This window comes from Berkeleyomyces rouxiae, assembly GCF_048999995.1.
Source record: "Berkeleyomyces rouxiae strain 22BRR77 chromosome Unknown BrBRR77_ptg000012l, whole genome shotgun sequence".
In the NCBI taxonomy this organism is placed as follows: domain Eukaryota; kingdom Fungi; phylum Ascomycota; class Sordariomycetes; order Microascales; family Ceratocystidaceae; genus Berkeleyomyces; species Berkeleyomyces rouxiae.
Window position 1 is genome coordinate 265979 of NW_027396502.1, and position 18122 is coordinate 284100.

The 18122-nt window shown below is 50.8% G+C and overlaps 3 protein-coding genes across 3 annotated transcripts; 1 reads left to right on the forward strand and 2 right to left on the reverse strand.

The window, feature by feature from the left end:
- Nucleotides 1–232: 232 nt before the first annotated feature.
- Nucleotides 233–6903, reverse strand: BROUX77_007361 (uncharacterized protein; the record flags this gene model as incomplete). The annotated part of the gene is made up of 2 exons (XM_073752448.1): nt 233–1167; nt 1230–6903. The coding sequence occupies 2 exons, from the start codon at nt 6901–6903 to the stop codon at nt 233–235; spliced, it is 6609 nt and encodes a 2202-aa protein (XP_073601654.1).
- Nucleotides 6904–12310: 5407 nt separating this feature from the next.
- On the reverse strand, nt 12311–15479 carry BROUX77_007362 (uncharacterized protein; the record flags this gene model as incomplete). The annotated part of the gene is made up of 3 exons (XM_073752449.1): nt 12311–12697; nt 12770–12901; nt 13020–15479. 3 exons carry the CDS (start codon nt 15477–15479, stop codon nt 12311–12313), a joined length of 2979 nt encoding a protein of 992 aa, XP_073601655.1.
- Nucleotides 15480–16832: 1353 nt separating this feature from the next.
- Nucleotides 16833–18039, forward strand: BROUX77_007363 (uncharacterized protein; the record flags this gene model as incomplete). The annotated part of the gene is made up of 2 exons (XM_073752450.1): nt 16833–17214; nt 17654–18039. The coding sequence occupies 2 exons, from the start codon at nt 16833–16835 to the stop codon at nt 18037–18039; spliced, it is 768 nt and encodes a 255-aa protein (XP_073601656.1).
- Between the last annotated feature and the right edge of the window lie 83 nt (nt 18040–18122).

Genomic DNA, 18122 nt, shown 5'->3' on the forward strand with positions numbered 1-18122 from the left:
CAACCGCCCCAGAAGAACAAAAGGAAACCAATGACAGAGAAGAGCTTGAAAAAGAAAATCGAATCGCGTAAAAGAAAACCGTCCATGCCATGTACTAGCAGCACGTCCCCTGTATCCTCTTCACACCACTCACCCACTCACTTCTCTCTCACGCGCGCCACACTCGCCGCCTTCTCAGCCTCGTGCTGCGCTTCCCCGTCACCCGTATGAGCATATGCGACACGCGGGCGCTCTATTCCTCGTCCACACTGCCCATGCGTCTACTACCGCCGACGCCGACGCCAGCGCCGCCAGCAGTCATCGACGGCTTCTTGCTGCTGCCAATCTTGAGCATGCTCAGCCGCTTGCGCATGCTGTTCATTTTGACCAGTCCGGCTCCGGCAAACGGTATCACGTGTTCTTCAGATGCCCGCGGCTTGGATGCCCAGTCTGCGTCTGGGCCGGCGTCTGTCCCCGACCCTGTGCCCGCGCCAGCGCTTATGCTTGGGCGGCTGTGCCCGCGTTGCAAGGATCCACTCGACATGCTTGCCTTGAGATTAGACGAAACGACATGCGAGGGCTGCTCCACGTTTTCATGTGACTGGGAAGGCGACACCATGCTGCTTAGACTAAAGTCGCCTGTGCCACCATAGAAGAAGCTTCGGCGGTTCTTTTTGCCAGGTCCCTCGCCCGTCGGGGAGGCCGGGCTAAAGACAACCGGGTTACCGTTCAAGCTGTGGGATACACTAGCACTGTGCGGATGGTGGCCGGGACGGTGGCTGCTCGAAGTGTTTCTGCCGTCGGTAGTGCTCAGGTTGGGGGTTTTTCGTCCATTCGGAGTGCCACTGCGGACCCGTTCAAAACTATGGCCAATCCCGTTGCTGGTGCCACCGGCGCCACTACTCATAGGGGACATGGGTGCAGGGTCGGATGTCTTGCGGCGGCCGCTGAAAAAGTTGAGTCGAGCTCCTTTACCGACACGCACCGATACAGGCCGCACCGAGCTGATTTCTGGGCCGCCTTCCACTGAGGGGCGACCGCCAACATGGGGAGTCAGACCGTTATGAGACTCGGTAGTGGGCGATGAACGTTGCCAGGGCGATGACATAAGAGGAAGAGCAAGGTCGCGTAGTGGTGCAGGAGGGGGTGCAAACATGTTGATTTCTAGCGCGTAGGTTGAATCAAAGTCTATTTCTCATGGTTAATACATGTCTCTCGGATTTCGAAAGTGTTGAAGAGCAAGAACTCACGTCTCTGCAAGTCGTCCGCATGGCGCGACAGCAACTTGTTTGTGCTGCGCGAAAACATAAGCAGACACTTGCGTAGGATGACGGCATGATCCATCAACGCCATTTTTATCGCAATCTCACGAGGCTGCAGTTGCAATTCGTCGTCCTCATCATCTTCATCCGAGTTGTCATCAACATCCGAGTTGGCCGTTGGCACGAGTTGTCGGTAGCAAGAGACGCTTTGTTCTGTTGCCGTCACCGAGGCCGTGACAGTCTCAAGGATCAGCTTAACCGCCTCCTCATCCTTGCCGTTGCTCTCAGTCACCCGTTTCTCCAGCGCTGCAAGCTCTTGTGTCTTTCGGACAATGCGTTCCAGGCCAGCCTCAGGAGCCGACAACCTGAGCTCGTCAGTAGCAACAATCTCGCTGCGGCGCAGAATCGTAGGGAACGGCTCTGCCGTCGTGTAAATGGTCTTTTCGGCAAAATGCTCTGAGATAGGGCCAGAGGTTTGTCTCCGCGTCGACACAGAAAATGACATTGGTGCCGAGGAAACTAGATAATCACGTACAACACCTGGGACTCGAGCGCGTTGGAACACGTGGTGCGAAAGGTCGCGATGCGGTGTAACAGCCGAAATCATGAGATATTGGCCTTCGGATTCATCGACATCACCACCAGTCACAATCTGTGCCGATGGGAATTGCTCTTGCATCCGGTCGGTGAATGCCGATGCTCGTTCCGAAGCCGTTCCCTCATAAATGTACTCCTTGTCGCGGACGGTAGGCGGAAATCCGAGGCCCTTGTATACAACTTTAAAGTACTTGGGGATAATGCGGCTGCTCTTGGCGATGGTCTCGTAGATCTTGGCAATGGCCCGCTGGGTTCTGGCCAACTTCGAGAAGTCGTAGATATTTTCTTCGTACTGCACATGCAATTCCTTGTATGCGGCCAGCGCGGAGCTCCATGCCTCTCCATCCTCAAAATGTTTGATCATGTCGAAGTAGATGCGCTCCTTGCGCTCAAAGTGAGTTTGTACGGGGAATTCGGGGTCGTGGAGTTTGGCGACTTGCTGTGTGGGATCCCAATCGTATAAGTCAGCATGAAGCCTGAGAGCCAATCCAGCCTCAGTGAAGTTGCGAGATTCGGCTTGAAGATCTGCCAGCTGGTGCACATAACGAACAAACATTTCTTCCTTGTGCATGTCCCGTAAGAACTCCATAAGATGAAGACGCTTGATAAGGTTCGAGGCTTCGCTAGTGTCTTCGCTACTATGCACAGCAATAAGCAGGTCAAGGAACTCGTCGATGGTGACCATGAGTTCCCGCGTGGCTGCATAAAGTGGCTCATCTTCACCAAGCTCAGAGAGTGGCTCAAATCGATCCAGAAGCTCAAATACAAAGCGTTTGTACACCACGCTATCAGCCACTGGCTTGTCCTTAAAAAAGTCGTCGAGACAGTCGATCATCTCGGTTTGGATGACTGAGAGATCCTCACTCAACGTCCACTCACTAACAATCATAGTTTGCAATATCTCGACAGCGGTTGTCCGCAGACCCTGGTGAACACTAAGACAGAGCTCGACAACAGGACTAACGAGAGTCGGCACATACTGCACCTGGTAGCCGCCCATTCTGTCGACATTAAACCGTTGCTTTTCTTCCGATGTAGTATCCCAGCCGACTGCTTCCCATGTACGCTTCAACAAGGTCGCACCATGTTCTCGAACATCACCAGCAATCTTCCACACAGCGCGTCTTTTCTGCTCAGGGAAAGTCTCGACTGCAAGGGAGGGGCTGCCAATGAGCTTCAGGAGGGTGACAAAGAACAGCTTCCAAAGTTCCGTGTTGAAATCTTCAGCTTCATCAGGGTCTGGAAGGAACGACTCCAAGAGAATGTTGCCGACATACTGAAGAGAACCCATGATGGCCTTGTGATGGAAGATGTATACACTAAGCCAGTCGGAGGGGAAAGCCTCGCCGCCCAAGATGCTCATGTGTACGCGCAGGGTATTTTCAAGTATGACAGTAAGATCGCAATTCGCCATCTCCAGTTGCATCCCACTAGGTGAGTTTGATAAAGCTGCCAAGATAGCCGAAAGTTCCATGAGGGCTTCATCAAACACAAGAGGCTTTGCCAGTATCCGCGAAGGGAAGGGGTAAGCTGAGGGGAATAGCAGAGACAGCGCTTTCTTTTCCACGCTTGGCATGGCCTGAATCGTGAGGTACGAATCAATGATTTTGGGAATGTGGTCGGGAGTTTCGTTGTTAATGTGGTCAATCTGACTTGCTAACACTGAGCAGCAAAGTCTTACCTGCTCACGCCAGAGATCGCTGGCATCGTCGGTGTGTCCCCAATGTGGCGCAATCCAACGGACAGTGTTTGCGCTAAGCACTGACTTTTGCTCAGCTGAAGAAAAGATGCCAAGGCTGGCATAGTTCTGGATAAGTACCAGCTTGTAAAGGACCAGCTTTCCCTTAACATCTGAACAGGAATCCATGAAATCAATGGCAATATGTTGAATCTCCTCTATCGAAAGCAGGCCCGTAAGCTCAGGAAGCCAAGTGTGAAAGTGCTGTACTGCCAAAGTCTGGCTACCAACCAAGACAGGCAAGGTGCTACGCATCATTGCATCAAGAGCCTTGAAGATAGTTCTCAGCTGACGCGTGAAATTGGGAGAGTTACTGTTGATACCAAGATGGGCCTCCTTTGCCCGTTGCTGGCCGCGTGCATGTGTGATGAACTTGAGAATATGACGGACAACTTTGAAGGTCGAGCGCAGTTTGCGGGCAGTTTCGGGATCACTGGGGTTTTCGAGAAGGCGAGTGAAAGATTTCATCAGGCAGGGTGTGGCAAAGGGGTAGCTGAACCGGTTCTCGGCGTACTGGTCAACAAGAGGGCCTAGGTTGAAACGGCGGTCATGAACAATGCCGAGAACTCTAACCAAGGCGGTAAACACGAGGTCTTCATATTCTTCATTACCATTGTACTCAATCGGTATACCAAAAAGCGCATCAAGAACGTCATTGAGCAGTTTGACGACTTCTATCTCTGGCGCAAACATCAGCTGCTTGAGAAGATCGGGAAGTTCTTCTTTGCGCGCATCTTTCCATTTGACTAAGCCCAGAACCACACGGTCCTGGGAGAACTTGGTGCTGCAGAGATAAGTGTAAAGGCAAATCATGGCTTGAGGACCAGTCACATCAGCTTGGTTATCCTTGCCCCGAGCACTCCATGGCAAGGAAAGGTAGCCACCCTTGCCAATGGGCCCTGGAAGGGGTGTGGCAGTGTGCTCATCGACTTTGTACAACAAGCAAGAATGTGGACCATCGGTGCGGAAGACGTTGCGATCCCAGAGTGGCATATAAGCGACCGCGAACGGAGGATTGGGTGTGTCGGAAAGAAATACAACGACGTGAGATTTAGGAACATCGCTAGCCGGTACCGAAAGACGAACGGTTTGCCGCCAGCGTTCATTGCGCTGAACAGCGCAGGATTTCCAGGTGGAGAGACCTTGACTATTTGAGGCCGGATATATGCAGTTGTCAATGCGATCTCCTGTATCGCGACGCACTTCCATCGTCACCTGAATATTTGATCCCTGCAAACTTCCAGAAATTGTCGTCGGGTTTCCGCCGTAGCGAGAAAGTAGAGCTTGTCGAGAAAGAGCAGCTTCGTCCAAGGTTACATAAATATCTGAGCGAAACTTGGTCGGGGCATTGGAAAAGCCCATCTTGTTTGTCTTGCAAACCCCCGACAGCACGGTGGGAGTGGACTTTATCAGCAAATCGGCGTCAGGGTGGTTGAAGGCTTGAAGAGTAATTTGAAGGCGCTCTCCTCGTCTACCCTTCTCGTAGATTCCGGTTGGCGAGTCCATCATCTCGCGGAGAATGGTGTTATATTCGGTCGAGTCTTGTTTTTCGTGGGATGATTTTGATGGGACAGCGGACCAAACTGGCATAAAAAGTTCCACCTCGGACTGGTCTTTTTGTTTTATGAGAGAATTGAGCTTGATGATTCCCATGCCTACTGTGCGGTCAATCAGTGTAGTCGTGGTTGTGGGTTCGCTAGAGCCCTCCATTGAGCTTCGAGACTTGGAACCAGCGGTACTAGGGGGTTGCGATCCTTCGCGGGCATGGCCAGCGGCATAAGTGTCGTTGCCGGTGGTAGGAGGACGAGGTGATTCGGACTGTTCGTTGAGGGGGTCGAGCTTAGGGGCAGCGGCGCTTCTTGATCGAGACTTGCTTCCCCACATGAGACTTCGACGCATTCCTTGTTTTCCAGGAGATGAGAGAGGTTTTGCCAAATCCCGCAAAGAGGTCTGGGTTGCAGAGCCAGATCTTGAGCTGGGCTTCGTGGTTGTTATAACGGCCTGGGTGGAGCGCACTTTGGCAACGAGAAAGAGGTCATCGGTGGTGGCGGAAGGGATGTCACCAATGTCTTGGGACGAGAGATCTGTAAATAGCGTGCGCATTTCGTCGCAGCCTAGCATTCCATCTAACAAGCCTCCCGAGGGCACCGCTACCGAGAAACACTCGGATATCTGAGACGCGCCGCCGCCTGCTGCCCTTGAAACAAGAAAGAGTTCTAATGTTGTGACGTCGTGGGAGGCACCGGCGAAGCCCTGGACATTAACCAAGAGATGATGAAGAGAATTCTGCTCTATGACAGGCTTGGGGGGCTCATCCAACAAGCTCATGATGGACTGGAGATTGGTGATTTTCACAACAGAGTCATAGCCGGTCAAGATGCGACCGCGTTGGTCAGGGTCACGCACAATGACGTCGCTTCCGCAAAGTTTGTTCACGCGAACCAGATCCCAGACCGTCTTTTCGCGAAGGGCGTCATACTCGCTGTCAGTCAGCACGTTGTGTAGGTACTGTTGCCTGCTGAGGCTGAGAGAATTGACAAGGCCAGATAGCTCCTCCAAACGGGGATATTCGCGTGAAAGAAGCAGCTCGTGAAGACTTGTTGACTGCCATTCGCGCAGGCATGAGGCAATCTCATCGATCAGGGGCTCTGAGATGGATGTTGGTGTCTCGTCGCCCACCTTAAGCAAGGGTACGGGAGCCGCAGGTTTGGGTTCGCTGGGATCGCGCTGGACTGGAACCGACAGTTTCCCCGGAGTGCCGTTTGGTTGGCTCCGAAAGGACTGGCGCGCAATGGTGGTGGGTATGATGATTGTGGAGCGGACGCTTGTGGGATTTGGGAGCGCGGTAGGTGCTGTAATTGTAGTGGTGGCAGCGTTGGAAGTGTTGGTCTTGCGCTGCGAGGAAGAGTTGGAGGCCAGGCCGCCCTTGGCGGAATCGCTGGCTGTTGCTGCGCGACTGGGGGCTCGTGAAGAATCGCAGTCTGGGTTGGGCGGGTCGGACTCTGTGGCTTCGGGGATGTCATCGGCCATGTTGGCGGTGTCATCGACATCTTCGGCCTCGCCTAAGAGCTCCCTCACCTCGACGCAGCTTCTGGGGAAGATGCCGCTGAAAACACGGGCCTCGAGGGTCTGGCCCTTGACGGAGGTCAGGCCGGAGAGCAGGCTGGGAGGGGCAACCAAGTACCCCCTGAGCCAGTTGCCATCGTCGGTCTCTTCGATGATGTAGAGTTCATCGCCGATCTCGAGCGGGAGATCGGCCGGGTCGGAGGGCTGGAAGGGAAAGGTGGCGATGGCAAAGGCAATCCTGGGCAGCGGTTGCCACGGCATTGTGACGGATGGGGTGTTTTGAGGGTTGGCGATAGAGCGTGTGGGAGTCTATTTTTTGCGGACAGATGGCGGAGGGCCGATCCGGGCAGTGCGTGCGTGGACTGGCCTCTGTCGTTGTGGTTGGACGTGTGGTGGGTGGGTGGTCGAGTATGGCAAGGGGCTGGACAGAAGGGGTATCGTTTGGTGTTGTGTTGGTGGCGTGCAGTGCTGTGAAGGGCCCTGGAGAAGACGATGTCCACGGGGCTGCACGGTTGAGGCGGCAAGAAAAAAAGATGCTAAGAGCACAAAAGGGGCGGCAAACGAGCGACGGAGACGGAGACAAGAAGCAGATGCAGAAAAATCATCAAACGTGGGCTGTCAAACAATCGAGACACCAGGTCAGGAGTCAGCTTTTCTGGTGTACACAGGCCAAGCGGCATCCCCAGCAACAAGCAACAGAGGGCGGAAATCGATGGCGGGCAAACTCACAGACAAAAGGCAAGCCGGCAGGCTGCAGCGTCAATGGCGGCGATGACAGGCAGTGACAGCGATGGACAATGGACAATGGACAAAAGATTGATGAAGTGAAGCTGTGCCTGTGCCTGTGCCTGTGCCTGTGCTTGTGCTCCTTGTAGCGGAAAAGGCTGTGAAGCGCAGACGGCGCAAAGTCAGCGAGACCAGAGCCCGTAGCGGTAGCGGTAGCGGTAGCGAGTGCTGTTCTAGAGCCCACAGATAAAGATAGTAGGGCTCTCTCTGTCTCTCTCTTCTCGCGCGAAAAAGAAAAAGTATGTACAACATATGTATGTACCATGTGTAGGGGTTGTACCGATGTACACACAGACAAAATACTTGCTGCGGCTTGCTTGCAATAAGAGTCAAGGAGCTAGGATCTTGGCCCAAAAAGGTTAAACCATGAGGGCGAACCACGCGGGAAGCCACAAGAACGCGAACAGTGCAACTGCCACTATTTACAGGCACAGTCCAGCAGCCAGCAGCCAGCAGCCAGCAGCCAGCAGATTCAAGCCCTGGAGTAGTTGTAGTTTGTGGACAATAACGCCCGTCTCGCACAGACCAGCAGTTACCGGTTGCTGAACTACTCGATGGGCAACTGCACTCCTTGGCATTTGGTCGTGAACTGCTGGAAACCCAGCGTTAGGTCCGCCATTAGGGTCTGCGGCAAAGCCTCCGGAGATAGTCGGCCAGGCCACACCATAGATATACAGAGAAGACAGAGATGAGGACCCACGAGTACCTTGCACGCCACTCGCAGATACGAGAATGCTTGCGAGCAACGCGTGGCTTACTAGCAGGAGCCTCACTTTCCAAGGAACAGACAGATAATACTGCTGGTACCATGCCGCCTCAGCCCATGGAGTTAAACCTGCTCTACCCGTCCCCGAACTGACTCTCCTGGCTCTCTCTCTATGCGTGTAGCATACACTTCCGTCCCTGACTTGAAAATTATGGCGTGCGCAAATATATACACCACCTCACCTCCACACAGAAATCTGCATCTGTCACACTTTCATCCAATCCGTCCACGCCTCTCATGTTTTGCCATAGTTACAGCCGCACCCGTGGTGTCTTGGGTTGGACACCTGCATATACATACAACTATAACTAGAAGTAACTACACACCAAGTCTGCTGTAACTTTGCTGTGCTTTGCCGTGCCGTCGTCCTTCCAAGCCCAAGTGTTCTGTTGCTCCCGGTCGATATGTCAGACAAGCCAAACTGTCCATCACTGGGGCACGGGCACAGGCATGGAAGCACATACAGTTTCCTCCCAACCATGTGTCTAGTTAGTTCTGTACGTATGTAGCTACACACATGGTACTCGTCTCGTATCCAAGTACTAGTTAGCCCAAGACAAACGGCATCGACTCCATTTCAACTCCCACTTCCGCCCGCTCTCTCCGACGCCGCCACAGGACAACTACACAATAACTTGAATCTCAAACCCTCCAGGTTCTTCTCCTCCCTTTTCTTCTCTTCTCTTCTCGCCCTTTCATTCCTCACTCCTACTTGTAACCACGCCGAAATGAAACCCACCTACTGCCCAATCCCACTCGCAGGCTCACACCAAGCCTTTCAGGGGTAACATAAATCACCATCCTGCACAACTAGCTGTAGTTATGAATGTACAATGCTACTCGTGCCAGTATTACTAGTTAGTTGGTTAGTCTAGTCTCCAGTAACTAACTATGTGACTATGCATCATTGTCCTTCGTTTTAGCTCCCATGTTAGCCTCATTGGGCCTTCTGCTCACTTGTCCTCCTGGTGGTTTCAATTGTCTCTTACTCGTCAGACGAGGTCCAGCCCATCCTCGCAGCCTTAAGCCTCTGCCCTGTAACAGAGACCACGGCTTCGAACTCCGGGAGCACTGACCTTGATCTTGCGTTTTGTCTGCCTCGGCGAAGAAGCCTTATCTGAGAAAGACCCGCCACCAGGGCCGTTGAGAATGAAGATCCTTCATTAAGGGCACATCCATCGCCAACAAGCTTTCCCCTTGGGCTTGGGGTGTTTGACAAACCCTAGCTTCACTAGCTTCCCGAAATTTCAAGTCTGTGCGGATCGCAATTAACATGCAGTCACTTTAGATGAGACGAGGCAAGAAATCGTGTATCGAGGCAACTTTTTTTTTTTAATCTTGACATACTCCTAACAAGTACTACCGCTTGCGCCCAGCTCCCCTTCGCCTTGGACATGTGTCCCCCGTTCGTGTCAAATCTCACCTCATTTAACAACCTCATGGATCTGGGGCCAACTGAAGACAACCGATATCAAACAATGAACTACTGGTAGTATTCTTCAAGTCAGTACCAACTCTAGTGTTGAAGACCCTTGCACGTTCATGAGATTCTATCAATCACGTGCCCCAGAAAAAATTGGGTTATGTTGATTGTTGTTGATATTTTGGTGGCCATAACAATTCCTGGTCTTGACTTGACTATATTGAAACAACTGCTGATCTGTAGAATGGACTTGATACTGGTCGACGTAACATTTTGTCATGTCTGTACATAACCTTTATGCCAGATCATCGCATTTCACAGAACAATACTTCTTGGACCATCATCATCTCCTTGTAAGTTTGCCCTCCACCTCCATCGTGACATGATCAACGACATCACCTGTCATCAGCACTAGAGCATCAGCGAATATCTCTTATGCTAGCAATGGAACTTTGCCTTCCGCGGCGGAAGACCTATGGGTTACCTCATCTGAACTGAGATCTGAAACGCGAGGAGTTGGACATAAAGAATGGCTCTTTTTCTCTCTGGTGTATGTAGCTATTGACTTGGAACGTATCGATCATCGATCATCTCTTCCATTATAATGGATTCTCAGATTTCACTTTATCTCCTTGAACTTGTGATGGCCTAGTAAATATCGCGACTTTTCTATACCGCCCTTTTGTTCTAGCCACCGCCACGCCAAAAACAAAATGGATATGATTCTACGTATGTTTAATTTATTCCTCCAATCTTTGTATTGAACGCTAACTTACATTATTTTTCTAGTTAGGTGCTGAAGGCGATGATTCGTCGTCTGTTGAGGTGCGATTTTGTTCGAGATACGTCAAATCACTACCAACGACGCAGTTTTCGACTACTAGCCGAGGCGAATATAAGACTTGTGAGAAGCATGTCAGGAGGAAGGTCTATAATATCAAAAACTGGTCTGAATTTCTTGGACACACAAGAGTGGAACCACGAGGTAACTAAGCATTTTCTTCCCCCTCTTGTTCAAGAAGAGAACCATTGTTCTCTTACTGGTTTTATTGCTGCCAGGACTCGGCTCTTGAACGGAGCAAACCAGAACCAAGCCAGAGACAGGAGGCGGATGAAACGATTTGCTTGTGAAAGCAAACTGCATTTTAAACTAGACTTTGAAAGTCGGCATCTGCATCTCCAGCTTAAACATAAACATCACCCTTCGTACTCAGATATTCACCTATCACCGGAGACTTTGGTGTATATTACAGAGCGTGTCGCCTCGCGAACCCCTTCTGAGATTTATTACGACTTGGTGGCTTAAAAAGTCGTCGGTTTTGAGCGCGTCACGTAGTCTCAAGTTTACTATCGTTAGAAAAAGGCTAACGAGCAACTGTGGAAGCAAGACCCCGATCAGTACGTCTCTGCTAGAAGGTTTCTTCAGGAACAGTCGAATATCACAACATCTGAGTTCCAACATGGCAACGTTAGAGGCTCAGCTTTTTGCATTACCGAGACGGACCAAAAACTTGCCAAGGTCACATTTGAAGTGGCGATTGATTCAACTTTTAGGGCCAACAATGCTGGCATGGACCTATGCGATGTTTTGGCTGAAGTGGAAGGTTCTGGCATTCCCTTAGCATATCTTACTTCGCAAACTGTACCAGACGAACAGAGTAAAAAGAACGCTGACCCGGATGCTACTACGGCGATCTTGCAGCAATTTTTGACTCTTTTGAAAAATCGCGGCCTCCGGCCTTCCTTTTTTGACTGCTATAAAGACCAGGCGGAGATATTTGCCATTAAGTCGGTCTTCCTAAAGTTAATAATCCAGCATACCACGTGAGCCTTCAGAGGCTAGGAACCTATCCCATCCTTCTGCTTTTCGAAATGGCCACCGCACCGAACCATGGCTGAAGCCCGATGCAGTCCCCGAGTGCTAGAGCAGGACAGAGGAAAAAAAGGGTGATGTTATGTGGGGTTAATACGCGAATTAGGGTTAGATAATTTTGTGAAAATCTTCTAAACACAAATATGAAGATCCAAAGATAAGCTCAGATGACGCAGTGGTAGCGTGTGAGACTGCAGTTCTTAAAGTCATCGGTTCGACTCCGGTTCTGAGCTAATATCTTTTAGATTCTTTTTGAAACGAAGTTTTATTCTTTTTAATTTTAATTTGTTTTTTTTTCAGCCTCGTGGAAGCTTCGTGAAATTCAAACTGTCGCAAAAAAAGAATTTCGACAGCAAAGTTGGGGTATCAATTCTTTTAAAAAGAGAGAAGAAAGTAATCAGATGGCCCAGTCCAACAATAGTTATATACAAGAGCACAAAAAGCGAAAAAAAAAAACCTTGCAGAACAGTAAAAGAAACAGAAAAAAGTAGTGTTACACAGAGACGAAGCCAACAACGTCCTCTTGCAGAGTCATAAGTCCATCGTCAAGTCGTCCACCCATGTCACATCGTACACAAAACACACAAACATGTACTCAGTCACGCACCAACCCACTAATAACAGTTATGCATGTTTTTGTCATCTCATCATCCCGCGTTCCTTACACAGACCCCTCGCCCAGACGAGCCAGCATAAATGGAAATAATAGGGACAGGAAGTGAGAGGGAGGAGGGGAGGGGGTGCTCGCCTCACCTTGGGTGTAATGGCAGGATGTTCACAGTAAAGGCCGGGGCAATGATTTGAATTCTTGTTTTTGCCTTCACGGCCCATTCATGCCGTTCCACGAATCGCCCCAAATCTCGTTGAAGTTGAGTCCTAGTAGTTCTAGGCTAAAATCGGCGTTGGTATTGTTCAACAAGGACGATGACGACGGGTCCTGTGCGTCAAGCAGTGGTCTTAGTAACGGGGTTTCCTGATCATGGCCCGCGGCGACGGCACCCGTGTCACCGCCTGGACAACAGCGCCGACTAGAATCTTCCGTCGCCGTTGATGGCGAGAGCGATAATGTCGGCGACGGTGAGAACAACGGATCGCCAGGCAGTGACAGCGTTGTAGACGGGGTTGTGGTTGATGGTAGGGAACCCGACAGAGAATCAGATGCAGACATGAGAGATGAGATGGCAGTCACAGAGGATGGTGGTGGTGCCTGAGATTGCACTTTACGACACGTGGGGGACCGACGACGAGACCGAGATGAATCTGAGCAAGAATGACGTACCTGTCCTGAAGAGCCGTCTACGGCTAGTGATGGCGACCACTGCTGGCCCGAGGTCATAATGGCAGCAGCAGCGGCAGCGGCAGCAGCCGCCGAGGTAGGTGAAATATCGAGGGCGAGAGGGTATGGAAGTGCCTATCGACAGGTTAGAATAATGTATGAGAAAGGTTATACTAGGCGACACAAAAAACTGCAATATGCTATAACTGTAGCTATCAAGATGGCGTAACAAAAAAGGACGGGAAAAGCTTGCCTGTAAACCTGGTAGACCCGGCGGATCTGACTGAGCCATTGTTTGAGTTTCCGGACCCTGGTTTTCGACCTGGTTGTTCAGAATGGTGTAGTGAAGATTCATAAAGTGCTCGCTGGCGCAGAGTTTTGCCTTCTCAACTGTCTCAGTGCCCAGATGGGCCTGCAGCAAGCCTAGTGCAGAGCACATGATGCAAAACCCCCATGGCTCGTTATTGCCACAACGCATCAGACGATCGCGCTTCATTTCGATACATTGCTGTAGTAGTTTGACTGTGTGCGGTGCATTGATCATGATCATGTTAGTCGACCCGCGTGGCTGGAGCAGTGTCACACTGCACAGGTTAATGGTCATTGTGAGAGCGTCTTCGCGCAGAAAGTTGAGCGTGCGCACGCCTTGCTCAAATAGCTTTTGGTGCAGTAGTACCATGTCCCGTGCGGCGTTGTAGTATATGATCTCCGAGTACTGATATTTGGAGTTAGAGGTGCGTAGTTTGAGATATGGTTGATGAAGTGGAAGAATATATTGCCGCAACTGAATATGGAGTAGTGTATAAGCCAACAAAGGCTTTTTGGCGGCATTAGGATTAGATTCGTGGCCATCGGAGCCATGGGTTGGTGGTGTGGCTTCCCACGACGGGAGTGCGTCGATTTCTTGTGTTAGGTCATTGGTGTAGCGAATGACCATGTCGTATTCAGTCTCCCCCGGAGGACCGGATAAGATGCGTGATAACTCAAGCCGCAGTGGTAAGCTTTGACGAGAGAGGTGTTGGTAGCTCGAGTAGGTGTAATCCTTGACGGGGCGAGATGGTGGCAGTTCAGTGCTGTCTTCATCAAACTGGTCATCATCGAGATTAGTTGGCGCCGCAACATCAGAGTGCACCTGGCTGAGCAGCGTAGGCAAGCCATAGTCAAAGGCAGCCTGCATATCGAATTCCTGCATGGTGGCCCAGATGCGTCGTCTCATCTCCTGGTTGTATGGGGAAATGCGATTGTTCATTCCAGCTGGGTCGCGATGCAGACCAACAGCAATACCCTCTTGGATCAGTGACCCTGACCCGGTCCAAAACCTCTTCTTCTTGATTATGTTGATACGCTTTCCCAAGTACAGCAGGCAAGAGATTTGATAGTGGACTAACCGTCGGTGCTTGTAACTCTGTTCGCCATGCCAACGCTCGACGGCTTCGATCCAGCGCCCCGCTGAATGGCGGGCTGTACTAATCATACCGTAAAACTTGACAGGTGTCGTCGTATGTAGCGAGCTGCTGACTGCCAGCATCGCAAGCACCAATGCCGTCATGGCCGCTGGCCTTACGGGTCTCCCAATTGTTGCAACCACAGCTCCAGACTTTGGGTTTGACGCACCTGGCGTAGTGCCATCCCAAAAGGCCTTGTAGTCACGCAGAAAGGTTGGAATATGTACGATACGATGAAGTTGTTCGAATTGGTCGAGATAGCAGGTGACCAGTGCGTCAGTATCGGCACGAGACGGCAACAGTTCTTCCAAGTTCGGGTCGGGCATGGTGAACTTGATGTCTTGGTAGTCCTGTCGCTTGCGCTTATCCTTGCGCTCCGGTAACTGTGCAGGCTTTAACCATTCTTCGGCCGTTTCCTTCATAAATGGACAGAGGCCGTTGAGCTCTGAGAACGCCATGGTCGCATTGGCTGGTCCGAAATAGCGTGTGCGAAACTCCTTGCCACGGAAGAAGCGCAGCTCCTTATTAAGAAGCCCATCCGGGCAATTGAGCTCGATTAGCGCCTTGTCGCCTGGTTGCGTTGCGTCCAGTTGGTTGGAGACTTGGCCTGTCGCGACGCCGTCTGGCCGGTCAGGCGTGTGATCAGCTCCAGCGCCAGAGCCATCGCCCTTTTGAGTGGCTGGTGTAGCGGCGGCTGAAGCGGAAGCAGCCGTCATTGAGCATTCCAGGTTAGCGCTTGCAGCAGCTTGTCGCGCAAGTTGTGTTTTGAGTGCGGCAATTTCGTATTCCATTTTCCGAATACGATCTAGATCGCGCGGCGGATCACGAATAACTGTATCAGGGTCGGGCATCCGCAGACCACCGAACCTGGATAGCCCCGGTGATCCAATAGTCCCAGTAGCAGTGCCATTGCACATGGATGTATATGGAGGCACAGTAACTGGTACTGAAGCTGGCACTGATACAGGCACGGGGACAGGGACCGAAACAGAAATGGGAACTGCAATGCCGGTTGCTGCTACGGCGGCAGCATCCATGACAGTACCATCCTGACTTTCATACTGGCAGCGTTCAGGCGTGCCGCTCTTGGTGCAGCGCTGGCATGGGAAGCCACGGTCGCAAGACAGTTTACGGCGACGGCATTCGAGGCAGCTGAGGCGCACGCGCTGGCGCTTTCGAGGGCGAGAATCGTCGGCGCATTGTGGGTGGTCATCGTGAAGATGAAGATTGCCGTCAGTGGAGATCGGCGATGCGCTTTCGTCGGCCATGGGGACAAAAAGGGTCGAAGAATAGCGGGAGATGTTGAGGTTAGGCTTGGCAGAAAGGACAGCAAGGAGGTAAACGAAGGTAAACGAAGGTATAAGTGAGAAGCAGTCACTAACAGGCCAGTATGCCAATATGCAAGCACTGGCGCCAGCTGTAGATCATGAAAGCATCAGATCAAGTTCTGACGTAGCACAAGAAAAGTCTGCGGACCACAACATAGACATCTAATAATTAACCGAAAGAGACAGAGTAAAAAGTATAAGCAAGAAGATGTGGTGAAGGGAGGGTTCGTGGTGCAATGAAGCAGCTTCGGACAGCTTCATCGCCAGAAATATGTGGTAGCAGTAGAGCAAAAAAATTAGTGCCTCAAGGAACGCACGGAGCCATATGTGACTTCGTAACCCATGGAGGGTTGACTCGTGATGCAGATGACTAATCACATCTGATAATCCAGCCTCTCCAGCCTCGCGGGGCTAGAGTATCTTTTCCGAGAAATCCGAGCATACGCCACAGAGACATGTGGCGTTTGTGGCTTTTTCGGAGATACGAGCAGACTGCTTGGTTTATCAGATCGCAGATGTGAGTGTCAACACGGGAAGTAAAAGTGGAGTCGCGGAAGGGGCCCTAAGTCGTGTTTCGCCTTATGGACAAGATCTTTGTGTAGTACAAGTTTGGACAAGTACAAGCACATATGTGCTGGGCCTGTAAAAGGTACATCCGGTGTTTAAACAGCTGCAAAAGGCACGAGGGCTGTGCTGTAGTGCGCCGACTTGAGTCGAAGGACGCTTTTTGGTGCTTGGTTGAGATCTGATAAGCGACTACAGTGGCATCAGCCATGTCTACAAATCTGTAGGGGTTAGGGTTGAAGAAGGGGTTTTATTCAAATGACAAGAATCTTCTACGGAGAACCAAGACTAAATCTAGGAAATAGGGTGAGTGTATCGAGTAAGACTTGTGTGCCGGCATTCTCCGATGTCATAACTATTTATGCGGATTTCCTAGAGTGGGAAAGCCGCTGGAAGTTTGGCCATCTGCCAGTGCGGTGACGGTGTTGTAGTAGTGCCGTGATATTGTCAAAGACTCAAAGACTGTGGGAGAGACAAGGTTGATTGATATTTGGTTTCCATCCCAACAGATAGATATTCCGGAGCTGGACGTGGGTTCTAGACGGGGCACTTGTCTGGTTGTCTGGCTATCAACCATTATTTAACCACAGAAAACCTATCACCGCATTCTCCTCGTCTCATTACTTCCGACTTTTTCTACCTTGTCCTCCCCATCGTTCACTTTTCTTCTAACTTTTTACTTCGTGTCACAATTATCCCTTCATACTATCATCGCTAGTTTGCTCCACAATGACAAGCGAGAATGAGCAACCACTTTTAGGAGTGGTGAGCCTGCTCCAAAATCTCTCCATACAGCAGCAACATCTCATTGGCGACATTATTGAGCCCATATTAGATTTCATAATGGACGATGACGGCGGTACTTCAAGCCACCGTCTAACTGCTTTGCTCACTGGCCAGCTTGTCAAGTTGGAAAGCAAGTGTCAGCTGCCAAAGTTCATTGACAACCTTCCCGATAGAGAGGACTTGAGACGCAAGTATCAGCAAAAGGGAACCTTGCCTCACTTTGCCTGTGCTCTTGCCATGACTCTTAACTTGTCGGTGTTGCGTAAGCTGTCTATTGAAGAAGTGGGCAACCTGACTCTACATGCTGAGAGCATGTCGAGATTATGTAAGTGGACCTTATCCTATACGGCCCATCAATGTACTAACGAACTGTATGGCATGGTTAAGGGCTTGACAAACCTACGAAACAAACCCGCGGGATCTTGGCTTCAGTGTTTAAGTTCTTGCCGAGAGAAATGATAAACAAAGTGACGGAACAAAATGTAGGAGCCCCCCTTTGACCTCGTTATTGGCATATTGGGCTAACTTGTTATGTTTCAAGGTCCGCATCCGAGATCAAAACATGTGCGTTTTGTCTGGACATGTGGCTCTCGTGTCTGCGTGCTACATTATTTCACCTCCCCTTAGTGGCTGGTCCCTTCGTGAGTTCGAGTGCTTCGTTGAGCGTTATTGGCCTGATTTTCTCCCGGGTCTCAGAGAAGCACTCCCAGACCGCGGGATTGAGGTCGAGAAAAATTTACTTTGCCTCACGCCAACACTCGAAGCGCTTTGGGGTCGGGCCAAATTTGTTCTTGAGCCGGTTTCCAAGACTGAGTCAGAAACAACCGTCATGTTCTGGTGGACGAAGGATATTGTGCGTCAAATCGAGAATCCCGATAGTTACGCCGTCAAAAGCAACACTTTCAGCTATGCTTACAGTGGCTTACCCATCATGTCGGGAGATATCATAACCCTCAGGGCACGTTGTGGGTTCCAAGCCCCCAGCTACGCTCTTCTCAAGATCAATTATCTCATGCAGATTTTGAACTTTCTTTCAAACGCAACTGAGGTCAACGTTGATACTGACGAACTGTTTGAGAACAGCTTGAGGGATATTTTGATGGTGGGCCAATCCGAACAAAAGGCGGAGAATAATCCAGAAGGACCTTGATATTGGGCCACGAACTGATATATGCAAGGGAACCAGGTGTCCACAGTATCATTATCTGCATAGTTAAGAATTAGTTTCTCTAT